Here is a 14,701-nt window from a genome sequence, read left to right on the forward strand (position 1 = left end):
GGAATCTTGGCTAATATCTATTGTGTTTCGCTTGTCCACTCCATGTAGAGCAAAGGCAGGAAGAGCGACACAGTGATGACGTAGAGGAAGAAGAAGGCTCCGTTGATTCTTGCGGCCCACATTGCATACTTCCCCTTTGATCTGCAGCTGTGGTGCACCCTTAAAGTTTTCTGCATCTCCTTCAGTTCATCCAGGATCAACAGCAACACGTGAGTCTCTCCTGTTTGGATGCTGCTGCTGACCTGAGACATAGTCATGGAGCAACATTGACGTTATTCCTATTTCCGTATCAGTTTACCCTTTTCCATTTTGTTTCCGTTTAATCGTCTTTCCCTATTTAGATGACTTCACTGGCTATTAAACCTCCCGAAATCAGACCAAACATGCTAAAAAGGGTTAATAGAGGCAGCAACTGTTCGTAACTTAATATTTATATGTCAGATGACTTGTGGTAGCTGGGTGGGTTGTGCTAAAATGATGCTAAATTACTTCACAAGAATTCCAATTGACAAATTGGTGCCTCAGATTGCTTTTTTCCATTTCAGGACAAAAGTTTTGAGTTTTCTGTCTGGTTTCCGCAATCACGGAAAATCATGATTGATTTTATGACATATAATAATATTTCAAGCTCTGAACAGACTTAACGCACGATGATAATGTACCTCTTCACTGATGGGGACCAGCTCATGCTGTTTCTCAGCATCCGATGCTTCGGAGATGCAGGAGCAAAGAGTGTGTTCTTGTTCTTCTGAAAAGGAGGACACACACACACACACAGAGAGAGAGAGAGAGAGAAACAGATGGGTCGATGCGTTAGTAGTATAAAGCCACCTCTAGTCCCTTACTTCATCACCAACCTCGCCGTTGTTAAGTTCAACCATTAGTTGTTCATGAATAAGGTTTTAGGAAGTGTTATTCGTTACCCTAACCCCGAACCACTAACCCTACCTAACCCCAATAGATCCCTCCACCTAACCCACAAAATGCCAACATCGCTCCAAAGGTGTTATGATTTAACGAACGACACTTAATGACAGCCTTCATGGCCCCTTATTAATGCTAATGACAGATAATCACAGGTAATGCCATCCTTATGTATAAAACGTCAAGTAAAGTGTCACTGAACCTTTAAACACTTCAGATCGTCATAGAAAATGATTATTTTCTAAATATTGGTGCATGTTAAGAATGAAAAGTTAAAAATGAAAAGTAATGGGAGTCTGACCCTCTTTCGTGTTGTCTGCTTTAACTGTGTTGTCTCCATCCACCCAGCTTTCCCTCTGCAGGTTTTCAGCGTCTTTTTCCAACAGATAAGTCACTAAGATTGTGACTAGCACACTCAGGAGCATCAGACCAAAAATCACTATGCAGTAGGTGGCTGAAAAGGAGAGAGAGGGATTAAAATAATACTGATAATAATAATGTGTCTAATTCCACTTTCCAAGCCCCCCTGTACCGATGAGTGGAGTCCTACTGGACATGCTTGGCAGGATGTCGTTGAGGATTAACAGGAGGACGGAGATGGCCAGCAGCACCGTGATCTTAAAGCCCAGCTTCTCTCCGCGATGGTCGGCGATGAAGAAGGAGGCCAGGTCCAGAGTCAGGAAGAAGAGGACGGGCAGCAGGAAGTTCAAGACGTGGAGGAGCGGCTTTCGCCTCATGGTGACCTGGAAAAACACAGGGTGGGTTCAGGAACTTCAGACTCCGGCCTTTAACTTTAAATCCAAGTAAAAGGCTTTTCTTTTTCTCTACTGCGTATGACTGAGAGGGAGATTTTTAATCATATTATGGTTGATGTAATGTTTTTATTGCTGATTTTAAATGTAAAGCAGATTGACATGCCTTGAGTATGAAATGTGCTATACAAATAAATATGCCTTGCCTTGCACAATGGTGCAAAATAAATGACTGAAAGGGTTTATATCCTCATTATAACGAGGAAGATTTTAGCTCACACACACAAAAGTTTAGCTTCTGATTTAAAAAAATATATTCATTTTGTAACTCATTATTATTTACAGTCTCCTATAGATAAGTTAAGACTGAGTGAGAAGTAGTGGCACATGTTTTTACTGCTAATAGGGCTTTACCTATAAATTAATTTTATTTCAACAAGTCCATTTAAGATTAAAAACAACAAATCAGTAATTTATGCCTCCGCGCACTCATCAAAAGAAAAAAAAACCCGCTGCGGACCGGATCGGCCCACATTTGGTCGACGGCCCACCGGGACGTAATTTGCTTTTAATAGTTAGTTTTTTCACACTGTTCCTTTGATGTTCCTATGCTGCCTTTGATGCTTACAGTGTACACAAGCTGGTCCCACAATCTGTCGTGGTAGCTCAAGTTGCTTTTGCTGACAAGCAGATGCAGAAATTCCCACTCGCCATGAATCCTTATTAATTCCTTGGAAAACTGCGTGGCCCGAGACGAGTTGGAGAAAGGTTGGAGCAGCAGTTCATCCACTGTGGAGGGAGGAGAAAGAATTAATGAAAGAAAGAAAGAAAAGACATGATACAGTTTTTTATTTGTTCTTTTAAGGCACTTCAATCCCTCACTGCAGTGCAGCGTGGAACCGATGGAGATGTTGCATTTCTGAGTGTCGAAGGGAAACTTGTGGACGTCCATGTTGCAGGCGCTGACGATCCTCAGGCCTTCTTCTTTGAAGATGCTCCCATCGTTGTACAGAAACAGGTAGGGGCTCTTAGGAGAATCGTCTTTTTCTATCCTGAGGCATCTCACACACACACACACACACACACACACACGCACACACATACACACACACACACACACACACACACATGCACACACACACAGTTGTGTCAATTTTAACGTAGAGTTCATCTTAAACTTGTGGACCTTTAGAGGTAATCAACTTTTATCAAAGTGAAGGTATTTTTTATTTATTTTTCATTCTAACCGAGGGCTGTGTTATAAACATTCAAGATATCATTTAAAATAATGACCAATCAGAGCATTATTACAGGAAACACACAGTTGTGTCTATATTGTTGCTGCTGTTGCGCATTTTTGGACTAATTTGTATGATTTTGTTCCCATTTTTGCTGTTGTTTTGTCTATATTTGTTGTTTTGAGCATTTTTGTTGTCATTTTGTGTTTTTTTAGACTGTATACATTTCTGTTTTTTGTTTGTTTGTTTGTTTTACAGTGATTTTGTACAATTTTGTGGTTTTGTATATTTTTCATGTTATTTAGTGTTTTTGCGCCACATTTTGTTGTTTTTTGACATCCATTTGTGTAATTTATTGTTTTTTGCCTTTTTGCAGTCATTTTGTGTTTTTCTATCGTTTTGTGTATTTTGTTTTTGTTTTGTGCATTTTCCTGTGCTTTTTTAAAAATCACTTTGTGTAATTTTGTTGTCATTTGGGGTATTTTTCCACCATTTTGCCTGTTTTTCTATCATGTTGTGTCTTTTTTTCTCTTTCGTTTTGTGCACATTTAGTGTCATTCTGTGTGTTTTTGTTGTGATTTTATATATGTTTGCATGTTTTTGTCAGAATTACATGTATTTCTGTCGTTTTCTGTATTTTTTTTTTTATTCTTTTGTGTGTTTCTGTTGTTTATTTGTGTGTTTTCGGTGTCAGAGTTTATGAGTTTCCTTTGCTGCTTTGTGTTATTCTACGGGGGAGCCAGGGGGATCTCAGTCCCCCTTAAATAATGAGACATGAGCTCCCCTGGAAACATGATTTGTGAAATTTTTTTTTTTGGGGGGGGGTCACTTAAATATTGAAAAATGCTGTTTTCCCAATGTATATTTTTTTTCTTTTATAATCATGGATCATGTGCAGAATTAGGCTATTTTTAATGTATGATTTGTGCGTCACTATTTCACTTGAATAAAGAAGCCAGCCTGCATGCAGTTCAGGTCCTCACCATTGAAGCGTGGGGGCGCTATGCTTTAAACGTCACTTTAAGTCAGACATCGGAAATGAAAGAAGAAGAGACACTTTTAAAAAACAAAGACCATTTGTGCGCAAACTGTCTGTGATTGACTGCCTTTAAAGGTGAATAAAGGAACCAGACCTTGTCCACTTGTTAAAACCCATGAATAAGCACTTATGGCCAAGTACGGACATTTACTAAAAGCTTTGTACAGCAAGCAGAACATATCTCCACCACACTTCATCAGAGTGTGAGAGGAGGTTTTCTGCCGTCAATGACACTGCAGCAAAACCCGCAATAGACGGCACTGAAACAGCCTCTCGTCGCTACTTTTTGTGGATTTTAATGGACCCCCCCATTAGAGAGATTCGACCCAACACCCATCATCACATCCTAGTTTAAATCAGGCCAACGCCTGTCCACATCATGGGCTTCTGGACCACCAGCAAAGGTAGCTGATCCCAGGCCTGTGTTAAGGTAAACTCTAATCTGTAGCCTATAAACTGTTAAATGTTGGGCCGTGGCTATTGATACGGAAACGTACGAATAGACTAGTTATCTGTTCATACGCAGCGCCCCTCATTGGCCAGTTTAGGTGACGTGATAGGTGCGTCACGTGACTTAAAGTTCCGTCAGTTTTATTTTTGCTCGTATTTATTTTTAACTATCCCACTAACCCTTTTATTTTAGCCCTAACCCAAGAAATACCCTAAAAGTTTTTTTTTTCTTCGTATATGTATTTTTAATATATATATATATATATATTAGTGATGCACAGAAATGAAAATTTGTGGCCAAAGCTGAATAAAATATAAACGTTTGGCTGAATACCAATTATTGAATGTTTTTCAGTTTTTCACTATTTTTTTAACAGTGCATAAATACCCTAGAATACATTTTAGACATGTTTTTTAAAGAAAGTAAATGTCTACTTAATATTCTGACAATTTTTTTACATTTCAGTAGCCTTTGCTTTTAAAAAAAAAAAAGCACAACAAAGTTTTCCATTTATATTATCCCTTGAAATAAAACAAAACATGCATTCCAAAAAAAACTAAAGTGCATTAAAGGGGAGGTATGATTCGCATTGTGGTATTTCAGATAGTATGCTATTTTTATATAGTATTTCCCCCTGAGGCCCCCCCCGACATCCGCGGTATAGTTCGCACACTGATTACAGTAATATGTGTCATGATCAACAGAGCTAGACTAGACTAGAGTCATCATTAAAGCAACACGACTCGACCATAATCACGCTGAAGTGTTTGTGCTCAGACTCACATCTCATAAATGAAGAGATCTGGTTTCCAAACCATCTCATGAGGAATTGAAACTCGATCGATTCCACAGAAGTGAGCGGGATCCCATTTAATACGTTCGTTGATCCACCTCTGCAATAAAAAAAAAGATTGAATAAGCAGGAAATCAGCTTGAAATCAAGTTTAGAGAATCATAAAAAGATAAACGAGAATTATGTGTTTCATGATGTAAGCAATAAAAATGTCAGAAAGGAGACATCTCACCATTGAACACCAGACAAAAGGAACGAAAGTTTGTGTTTTCTCTATCTGCAAATAAACAAATAAAAATCACTTAAAATATTACACAAATTATCACTGTCTGTAAATATGTATATATCTATATTCTTTTATATATGTTTTTTCTATTTATGCATAGACTATTATTGTATTGTTATTTTCTCTCCTTCATTGCACTATTTTTTGTGTCTTTTGGTTATTTTTTTTATCTGAGTTGTAATGACAGTAAATTTTCCCACTGCGCGATCAATAAATCTACTCTAACTCTAAAAGCCTGAAAAACACAAACAATTCTCCCTCTAGAAACACAAATCTATGTCATTATTGTGTATTTCTGTTGTCGTTTTGTTTGCTTGTAGTATTGTGGGTCTTCCGAGTAATTTTTTTTGCCTTCTTCTTCCCTGTTTGTGTACTTTTCTAGTCATTTTCTGTAATTTTGTATGGTTTTTCTAGTCGTTTTGTGTATTTCTGTTGTCGTTTTTCATTATTTGGGGTCTTTTCATGTATTGCTGATATTGTTATGTGTTATTTGGAGTTATTTTGTGTATTTCTGTTGTCGTTTTGTTCATTTTTGTCGTAGTTTTGTGTGTTTCTGGAGCATTTTTGGTATTTTTCTTGTCTTCTAGTGTATTTGTATTTTTTTGTATAATTTAATGTATTCTTACTGTTGTTTTGTGTATTTTTTTCATTTTGTGCTGATACTTTGGGAGCCGCACAAAATGCGCCAAACTACACCATTGTTTTTCATTGTTTTAATGCACAAAATGTACATTAAAACAACACTTTTAAAAGATAAATTGCCTTGCGTAACAGGCTTTTTCTGTGTTATTATTGTTCACCTGACAAATGTGATTGAACACAGACATTTCATACAAGTACATCGAGATGAATGTCAGCTATTGATGACTTGTGTAAAAACCTCCATTGGTAAATAAATAACAATACTAAACATATATACTTAGTACTTTTCATTTTAATTGAGTACAAAGGTTTAATATCAAATATGAACTACTGTCCAATATTTTTAATAATAATTAAGATAAGCTTGGATCACAATAAAAACATGGATCGGGTGGAAAGGACAACATAATATTGTTAGCTTTGATTTTATTATAGCCTATTTACTGCATTTAAAATGTAACCCTCCCACATAGCCACTGTTGTAACTTTGATGACATCCTGTGTTTAACGCTCTGTTGTTTGCTTAATTAGAAAAGCACACATTAAGCTTCATTTGCTCTGTTCAGCTCTGCTTATATACGCTTCAATCTCAGTATTTGTTTAACAAGGCAGGAGAAATTTACCACTGACAAGATAGCATAAAGATACACGTCCAGGTGGACTACGGTGGGCCGAGTGTGATCCAGGACGGGCCGCGTCAGTCTGAACACACTGTTGTCTGTGGTCAGATTCAGATAATCCAGGATGTCCTGGTAGCTGCAGATCTGACTGGAGGCTGCAACTATACAGGAGAACACAACAATAAATGCACTGGTGGCTAGGGATGGGCAATATTATCGGCCGATATTAGCCATAAAAACATATCGGCCGACATCGATATTAGGTTTTCCACCGACATTGAAAAACAGATACATGTTGTTTGAGACAACATTTAAAAATAAATATAGTAATTTTTCTTTTACTGATGTTAGTTTTCCTATTTTGCATAGATTAATTTTTAGGTAGAATACATCCATTGGCGTATCTTAATAAAAGTAGGGTTAAACACAGTGGTTCACAACCTTTTACTTGTTGTGACCCCATTTTTATATCAAAATTTTCTCTAAAATTTGTTTTTTGATCATGTTTGTTATATTGTATTACAAATAGGGATGTAACGATTCACTCAACTCCCGATACAATTCGATTCACGATACTGGGTTCACGATACGATTCTCTCACGATTAATTTTACAAGATGGGAATGTATATAAATGACTGAAAAATATTCCTTTATATTTTTGGGGAAAATACTACACTATTTTTTATTGTCAAAAGAATCCCTTGATAAACTATTCAAAACAATGCAATTTAACTAAAAATAAATCTTGAATGAAATAAATAAAGGAATAATACAAACGAAGAAGAAGCTTATTATTTAAATTCTGGTTCTATAGTAAACAATACAAAACTGCATAATAGTTATTTTTCTTTTTAAAAGTGCAACTGAAAATGTATTTTGTGCCTTAACAATTGGACTAAAAAAAACAAAAACAAAAAAAACCCAGTCATTTTACTGTATTTAGGTCAGATATTTGTTTGAACCAGCAGAGGGTGCTGGTAACCCAGTGGTCGGTTGGCATGCAGATATTTTGCAGTGAAGAAGAGATGCTATGCTAGCAGACAGAGCTAATAGAAAAACTTGACTTTTACAAATATTCACGTAATATTACAGATATTCTTTCGGTGCTAAAGGGGTAATGAATCATTTATGAATATGTTTAAGAGTAGAAGGCGGCCAGAAAGAAAGTATTAGCAGATTTCGCTCGCAGCCAACACTTCTGGGTAGCGCCCTCTGCTGGTTAAAAAAGTACTGTGATTCAATTTTCACAGCATCGATGTGAATCGTTATACCTATGAATCGATTTTTAACTGCCTTACGATTAATCGTTACATCCCTAATTACAAATACAAAGTGATAACATACGCCAGCTCAGATATTTTTATGCTGCTTTCTCTTTTAACTAGATTTATATTAGAGGAAGTACAGTTGTTAGAGAATGTATGTTGTGTTTTATTTTGAAAAAGAACAATAATTAGTTACCCTCTTTGAGCTTTCTGCCTCTTCCTGCACTGTATATCTATTTCTGTGATATTAATTTTGTAAATCATTGTATGTTTCTATTTTTTTGAATATATTGTAATTATATTACTGGTGTTTTTTTATTTTTATTATTTTATAATATTATTGTTTTACTCTATTCTTTAGGGGCTTAACGGGCAACTCAGGGATGTTATTACATGTTCAGTCAAATGACTCGGTTCCACCGAGTAAAACAAATTCAATTTGTGCAACGATATATGACACGATTACGTATGTTCCGATAAATTTAGAATTTACAGGAAAAGGTACCACCAACTGTCGCAATTTTTCACTTACGAAAAAATGAGAAAAAGACTTTAATGGAAATGACCGGAAATGGGGGGTGGGCTCCATTAAAAAAAAAAAAAAAAAAAAAAAAAAAAAAGGGCTCCAAGCGTCTCATCATATTCATTCATAGAGTATTCATACCAAACTGCATTCCGATCTAACGAGAACTAAAAGAGGAATAGTCATTTAAAAAATTACATGTATGGGGTAATCGGCCCCATTTACTGTATATATCGGTATGTGTCAATGATTCAGTATCACCAACTGTCGTAATATTTGACTCGTAAATAACTGAGAAATCGACTTTTGTTTTTTTTTGTTTTTTGTGACCCCTTGGGCCCCCTGGACCCCAAATCGAAAATTGGGCTACGAGTGTCGCTTCGTACACATCCATAGATTATAGCAACCAAATTTCAGCCCGATTCGTTCACGAATAACAGAGGAGTAGTGATTTTAACTTGTGTACACAACAACAACAACAACAACAACAACAACAACAACAACAACAACAACAACAAAGTGTTTTAAGTCTGGTAGCCCGGCCTAAAAAGCTATTATCAAACATCTCTAAGTGGCATAAATAAATCAACCACAACATTATGAACAACCAAACAATTACATCATCATGAGTCTGTGATAAGTAGAAAAGTAGTTTTCTAACTTTTATTTGTTAATTTTACTTCATTTTATCCACAATAAAGACTTGAATCAGATAGTAACAATATGCCTTTTTTCCTTAGCAAATCACATTTTAGTTGTTTTTAATATAATTTGAGTTACCGTAGCCAAAAGCAATGATATTATTGTAGAAATCTTCTTTTTTTTGTCGAATAACAGGCTAATTAAAGCAATCGTTTATAATTCTTTACACATTGTAAATATTTATTCGTTTAAGAAATGGTGACATGCACAAAACTAACAAAATGTATAGTTTAAGAAGCACATTTTAGCTAAACATTGAGGATGTATACTTAGATATATCACATGAAACTTTAATTGTAATGAAACTGTGAAGTCTTACCTGCCAGGATGACGAGGAGGAGAAAAATCACACGTTTCATTTCTGCAGCTGTGGGTGTTTGCGCGCTTGTGTGTGATTTGATCTGCAGAGGGCTGGGCACGATTAAAGACTTCCTTCAGAGCTTCAGACTCTCTCATGTGCTCTGCCTGACACTGATGAATGAGAGGGAAGCAGCTCAGTGTGGGAAAACCACACAGGATCACACACTGGGAGCACTGGTTTGCTCCATGGTTTTATTCTGTCCGAATTAGCACTAAATATAAAAGTAATTCAGCAGAAATATTGTTGTGTCCTTGAACAGAGGTTCTCAACCTTGGGGTTGCAAGACACTGGGAGGGGGTCACCAGATGCCTTTCTGCTTATTTTAACCCTTTTTCTGCACCGAACTTGCCATATTTGAACTTATTTTCATCACTTTTTCTTGCGATATTTTTTCTCCTTTTGCTACGTTACTCCCATTTCTGCCACTTCTCCATAAAATTTCAATGGATTTTCTGTAATTTTTTTCCACTTTCAAGACATTTTCGACACTTATAAACCTTTTCCACCACTTGTCCCACTAAATGTCACATATGTTTACCCATTATTCTCACTTTTAACCTCTTTTCACCATATTCCATGCTTATTTTTGCAAATTTACCACATTTAACTCTTTATTTGCCAGTTTAAATTTATCGTTCCCACTAAATTGTTCCAATATTGACACTTTAAACCCTTTTTACCACTTTTTCTGTCAACTTTTAACCAATTTTTGTGGTCCCTTTTACACCATTTTTGAAACAATTAAAATAAGGATTTACATAACAGTGGATATTATTCAGATGAATAAATAAATGTGATTATCACAGATTCCATGGACCATCATTTTGCTGAGTTAAAGGATTGGGTCCCAAAAAGCTCTCCCCTTTATTTTCCCTTATAGATGTCCCTGTCTCCACACGACTGTTCTAGAATGTTCATGTCTGTGTTCAACCACCCTCACATACAGTGGGGGTCCCCGGTTCTCTGGAACCTTTTTTTTTTGGAGGTCGTGGGCTGAAAAGGTTGAGAACCACTGTGTTAGAAGAAGAATTGCTGAAAGGTCATCTATTAAGTTAAGACTTTATTGTATTATTTATAATACTGCATTATTTATGAATACTAGTGACTATAATGGCAGTAAACAATCCTTGTACCCTTCGTTCTTTGGTTATTTCATTTCAAAACCAAATTAAGAAATAGAAAAAACTGATTGTATTTTTTCTTTTATTAATTTAAAACCAGAAACAGGAAAACGGAAAAAGTCAGTGCAGAGCATTCTTGTGCCCCCCTCAGTTTTCTTAATGCCCCCCCCCCCCCCCCCCCCCCCCCCCCCACATTTAATACTGGCTGGCACAGACTCTGATCTTGTATCATGTTGTCCACCTCACACCGATGGCAAAGAGGCGTAATTTGTGTGTCGATGACGTTTCGTTAAAGGGTTATAGATGCTGGAAGTCCATATCTGCCAATTTTACCCAACAGTGTTACGGTCCAAATAGTATTTTGCTCCTGGTCTGGACATAAAAAGAAGCAACGCATGAGTCACATTCCCGGTGAATTGAAACATTATTAATACATAAGTAAATCAAAACCAAAAAATGGATGATTCAAACATGCACATGTGGAACCAGAGGTGGTGTAATGAATCTACTGGTGCTCCTCGTTTCTTGTGATCAACTCTTGTGCGTGTGTGTGTGTGTGTGTGTTGACGGCTGCTGTTAGCGGTATTTATAACGTGCAAAATAAACATTTTCACTGTCCTCAAAACAGCTGTAATTGTTTTTGCTAAAGTGTCAAAGAGAAGTTCTAACATCTGATAGCCACCACCACACTGTTTATTTGTTATTTTGATTTGGTTTTAAAATATAACCATAGAAGAATAACCAAAGAACGAAGGGTACATGGATCATAAACAAATATTTCAAACAGAAAATAAGGATTTGTTTTTCAAACGTTAGTGGGATCTGAGAACTGATGAGAAATGCATGGAATCAGAGCTAGCATTTACAGAAAATGTGTTGAGAGAGCCAGACATCAAACATGAGATAAATCCACTTAAAGTGGAAACATGATCGTCACAGTGATGTGATAATAACATTACCAACCGTGACTCCTTTTCAACCCACTTCTCTCTTTCTGCTACGTTCACGCAAAAGCTGTAGAAGCTGCTGAGTACCATTCATCAAGTGTTTCTGCGGCTCCATGATCTGGTTTTAGCAGAAATGCACGGAGACATTACAATTCTGTTTTCAATAGGGGTGTGATGATACACTCAGCTCACGAGACGAGACACGATATTGGGTTCAGGAGAACAAGACGAGATGAGATTTTAAGAAAATTACGATGACAAAATAAATGACTGGGCCAACAGACTTTTCTTTAACGCAGTTGCACATGCATTTTGTAATTTTTTATTATAACTTTTTACATGCATGATGTATGAGCTTTTAATAAACTTCTTCCTCAAATTGAAACTAAAACTAAAACTTTTAAAAGTTGAAATAAATTTCTGTTTTTTTCAAGTGCAAACAATATTATGGGCAAAACCAAATCAAAGTTCTACTCTGTCAATACAGAGTGTAAATAGTGCAAACAGAGTATGTCAGCCATGTTCTTTTAACTGTTAATAAACTACTTCTTCCACAAATTGAAACTAGAACTAAAATATACTCCTCCTCTTCTTCTTTATGTATGTATATATATATATATGTTCCTATGCAACTTTTTTAATTCCGATACGATACCGATATTGTAGCCTTGAGTATTGGCCATTGGCGATATTGATCCGATACGATATCAGCACATATACATACTTTTATTACTTATTGTGTAGTGTGGAATGTTAGAAAAGGTTTGATCAAGTGATGTCACTCAAACAGAGAACAATAGTCAGCAACAGTAGGTATGAGAGAAACTGACCCATTTATTATTAACCAATTGGTTACATACATTATAACCTTCAACATAATATCTACAGTATTCTACAATTTAATAAATATAAGTCCGATAAAATCCGATATTAGTTTTCTGGCTGATATCGGACCGATATCAATATTGGATCAGGACACCCCAAATATATATATAGATTATACTAACATCACAATTGTAATTAATTGTGATGTAATTTTAATTAACTATCAATTATGTGATTACAATTATAATTCACCCCATCCCCTCTGGTCTGAAGACTAAAACTGTGTATTCTGCAACTTTCTAAGAGATAACGTCAGCAATTTGAGCTCCAGACTGAGCTGTTTTTAGCTTCCTGGAGGCCCATGTATAGATAAATATATATGTATTCTATGAGTGATTGATTGCATGTTCCTGCTAAAGACTATAAATAAAATAAGTTAATGATGTGCAATGACATAAACCATACACCATTTCACTGCATGGGAACGTCATTTTCCAGCCCTGAGAAGATTACACTTTGCAGTCCCTTATGGAAAAACACAGAGCGTCATAACCAAAAGTGAGAAAAATGACTTTTCCGCGATGCTGACCATGTTAGGGGTCATTTCCATAGAGCTCGACAAACCTCGCACACATTCAATCATCAAATCCTTGAATTTCACTCCACAGCTGCTCCACTTTGTTGCAAAACCTTTTATTTTCTGTTGTTGGAAGCTTTCTTGGACAATCCAGGAAAAGTGTGAAGACATTCCCTTTGATCTCACATCACTGGAGAACATTTTCATCTATTGTTTTAAACACGTGACTGTTGGCAGCAGTGCAGAATACATGCCCTGAATATGGCAACGAACAGGGTCTGGCAACCCATATTTAAATACTACAGAGAAGTTGTGGTTTGTTGATCTTTGTGCAGTTATTTATCCATTGTTGGTTTTACAGAGTTTGGACCAACATGCGTTTCCTTACTGTACCTCATACACCAGGCTGTTTAAAATCAGCTATAGAAGTACTGTTGTCACAGTTGATTTCCTCCCTTTTGGGTCGCGTGAGTGCTTAAGTGTGCAGGGTGGGGGTCAATTATAATTGTAATCGCGTAATCTATCATTGATTACAATTTACTACAATTGACGTAATTGTATAATTTGAAAAATCTGTTGCAGTTGTAATTGTATTTGAATTGTATATGAGTTCAGATAATTCACATTGTAATTGTAATTATCATGAAAATTCTATTAAAAAGAATGTTAATTATAATTTAACGCAAAACTGGGGAATCAAGTTACAGTTCTACACACATGGAGTTAAGAATGTTTCATATCAAGCTTTTCCACATTTTACCATTTTCTTTAAAAAAAATTAAATCTAGGGCTGTACTGACACAAAAAAGGCTCAGATTTCCACACTAAAAATATGAATGCCAATATTTTCATTGATTGGCAAGCCTAACAAGGTAACCAATAGATAGGAAAGAAATTAAATTAAATGATGTTTTTAGTGTATTTTACAGCTGATTTACGACCTGTTAGCATAACAGATGCTAACAGAAAGCTAACAGAAGGTTAATCAGTAATTGTGATTAATTGTAATTTACCTTTTTTTAATTTTATTAAGAACGTAATTGTAATAGACTTTGAGGATGAAAAAAAAATTGTAATTTACATGTAACTGGAAAAAGATGCGTGTCACTCTAATCGTATTTGAGCATGGGTAATTGAAGACGTAATTGTAACTGAAAAATGTAATTGACCCCAACCCTGTAAGTGTGTAAACCTTGATGGATGTTTCACCTTTTTTTTTTTTTAAATCCACATTCTAATAAAATACACAAACATGAACGACAACAGGTCAGATGTGACACAAAAACAACTAAAAAGAGTCACAAACAAAGAGGCTCATTGGTTGAACATGAGTGAGGACATCCTTGCGGTTTCACTGTTTAACGCATATGTGTCAAACTCAAGGCCCGGGGGCCAAATCAGGCCCTTAGGAGCACCCATATTCGGCCCGTAGAAGAAAGTAAAAATGACATAGAAAACATGAAGAATTGTGTAAATGACCAAATATCACATGAATGCAGTCATTTTTAATCGCAAATTGTGGAAAGAACTTGAAATTTTTCCACAAATCTTACAATTTCTCACAAAATTCCTTTAAATTACACAAAAACTGGTTACAAAATCAATCATTTTTTAACTTATATTGAAAACTGGGG

The 14,701-nt window shown here is 35.9% G+C and overlaps 1 protein-coding gene across 4 annotated transcripts; it reads right to left on the reverse strand.

Moving 5' to 3' along the window:
- On the reverse strand, window positions 1–9,689 carry LOC114481051 (5-hydroxytryptamine receptor 3A-like). Of its 4 annotated transcripts, none has more exons than XM_028475383.1 (10): window positions 9,556–9,689; window positions 6,749–6,906; window positions 5,430–5,474; window positions 5,188–5,297; window positions 2,559–2,728; window positions 2,305–2,465; window positions 1,457–1,667; window positions 1,226–1,378; window positions 663–748; window positions 1–242 (listed from the first exon to the last, which is right to left on the reverse strand). In XM_028475383.1, exons 1-10 carry the CDS (start codon window positions 9,593–9,595, stop codon window positions 18–20), a joined length of 1,359 nt encoding a protein of 452 aa, XP_028331184.1. In that variant the 5' UTR covers window positions 9,596–9,689; the 3' UTR covers window positions 1–17. The 4 variants fall into 4 exon arrangements, with proteins under 4 accessions (XP_028331184.1, XP_028331183.1, XP_028331181.1 ...); XM_028475382.1 differs by having other exon boundaries at window positions 2,559–2,737; XM_028475380.1 differs by having other exon boundaries at window positions 2,305–2,728.
- Between the last annotated feature and the right edge of the window lie 5,012 nt (window positions 9,690–14,701).

This window comes from Gouania willdenowi, chromosome 19, assembly GCF_900634775.1.
Source record: "Gouania willdenowi chromosome 19, fGouWil2.1, whole genome shotgun sequence".
In the NCBI taxonomy this organism is placed as follows: domain Eukaryota; kingdom Metazoa; phylum Chordata; class Actinopteri; order Blenniiformes; family Gobiesocidae; genus Gouania; species Gouania willdenowi.

What these genes read in the sequence shown, in the direction of transcription:
- LOC114481051 (XM_028475379.1), bottom strand. Translation starts at nt 9,595, where the DNA reads ATGAAACGTGTGATTTTTCTCCTCCTCGTCATCCTGGCAG. An exon ending in TTTATGCTATCTTGTCAGTG is followed by an intron (nt 5,475 to 6,748) that starts GTAAATTTCTCC and finishes GTTTATTTGCAG; the next exon opens with ATAGAGAAAACACAAACTTT. An exon ending in TGGTCCCCATCAGTGAAGAG is followed by an intron (nt 243 to 662) that starts GTACATTATCAT and finishes ACTATGTCTCAG; the next exon opens with GTCAGCAGCAGCATCCAAAC.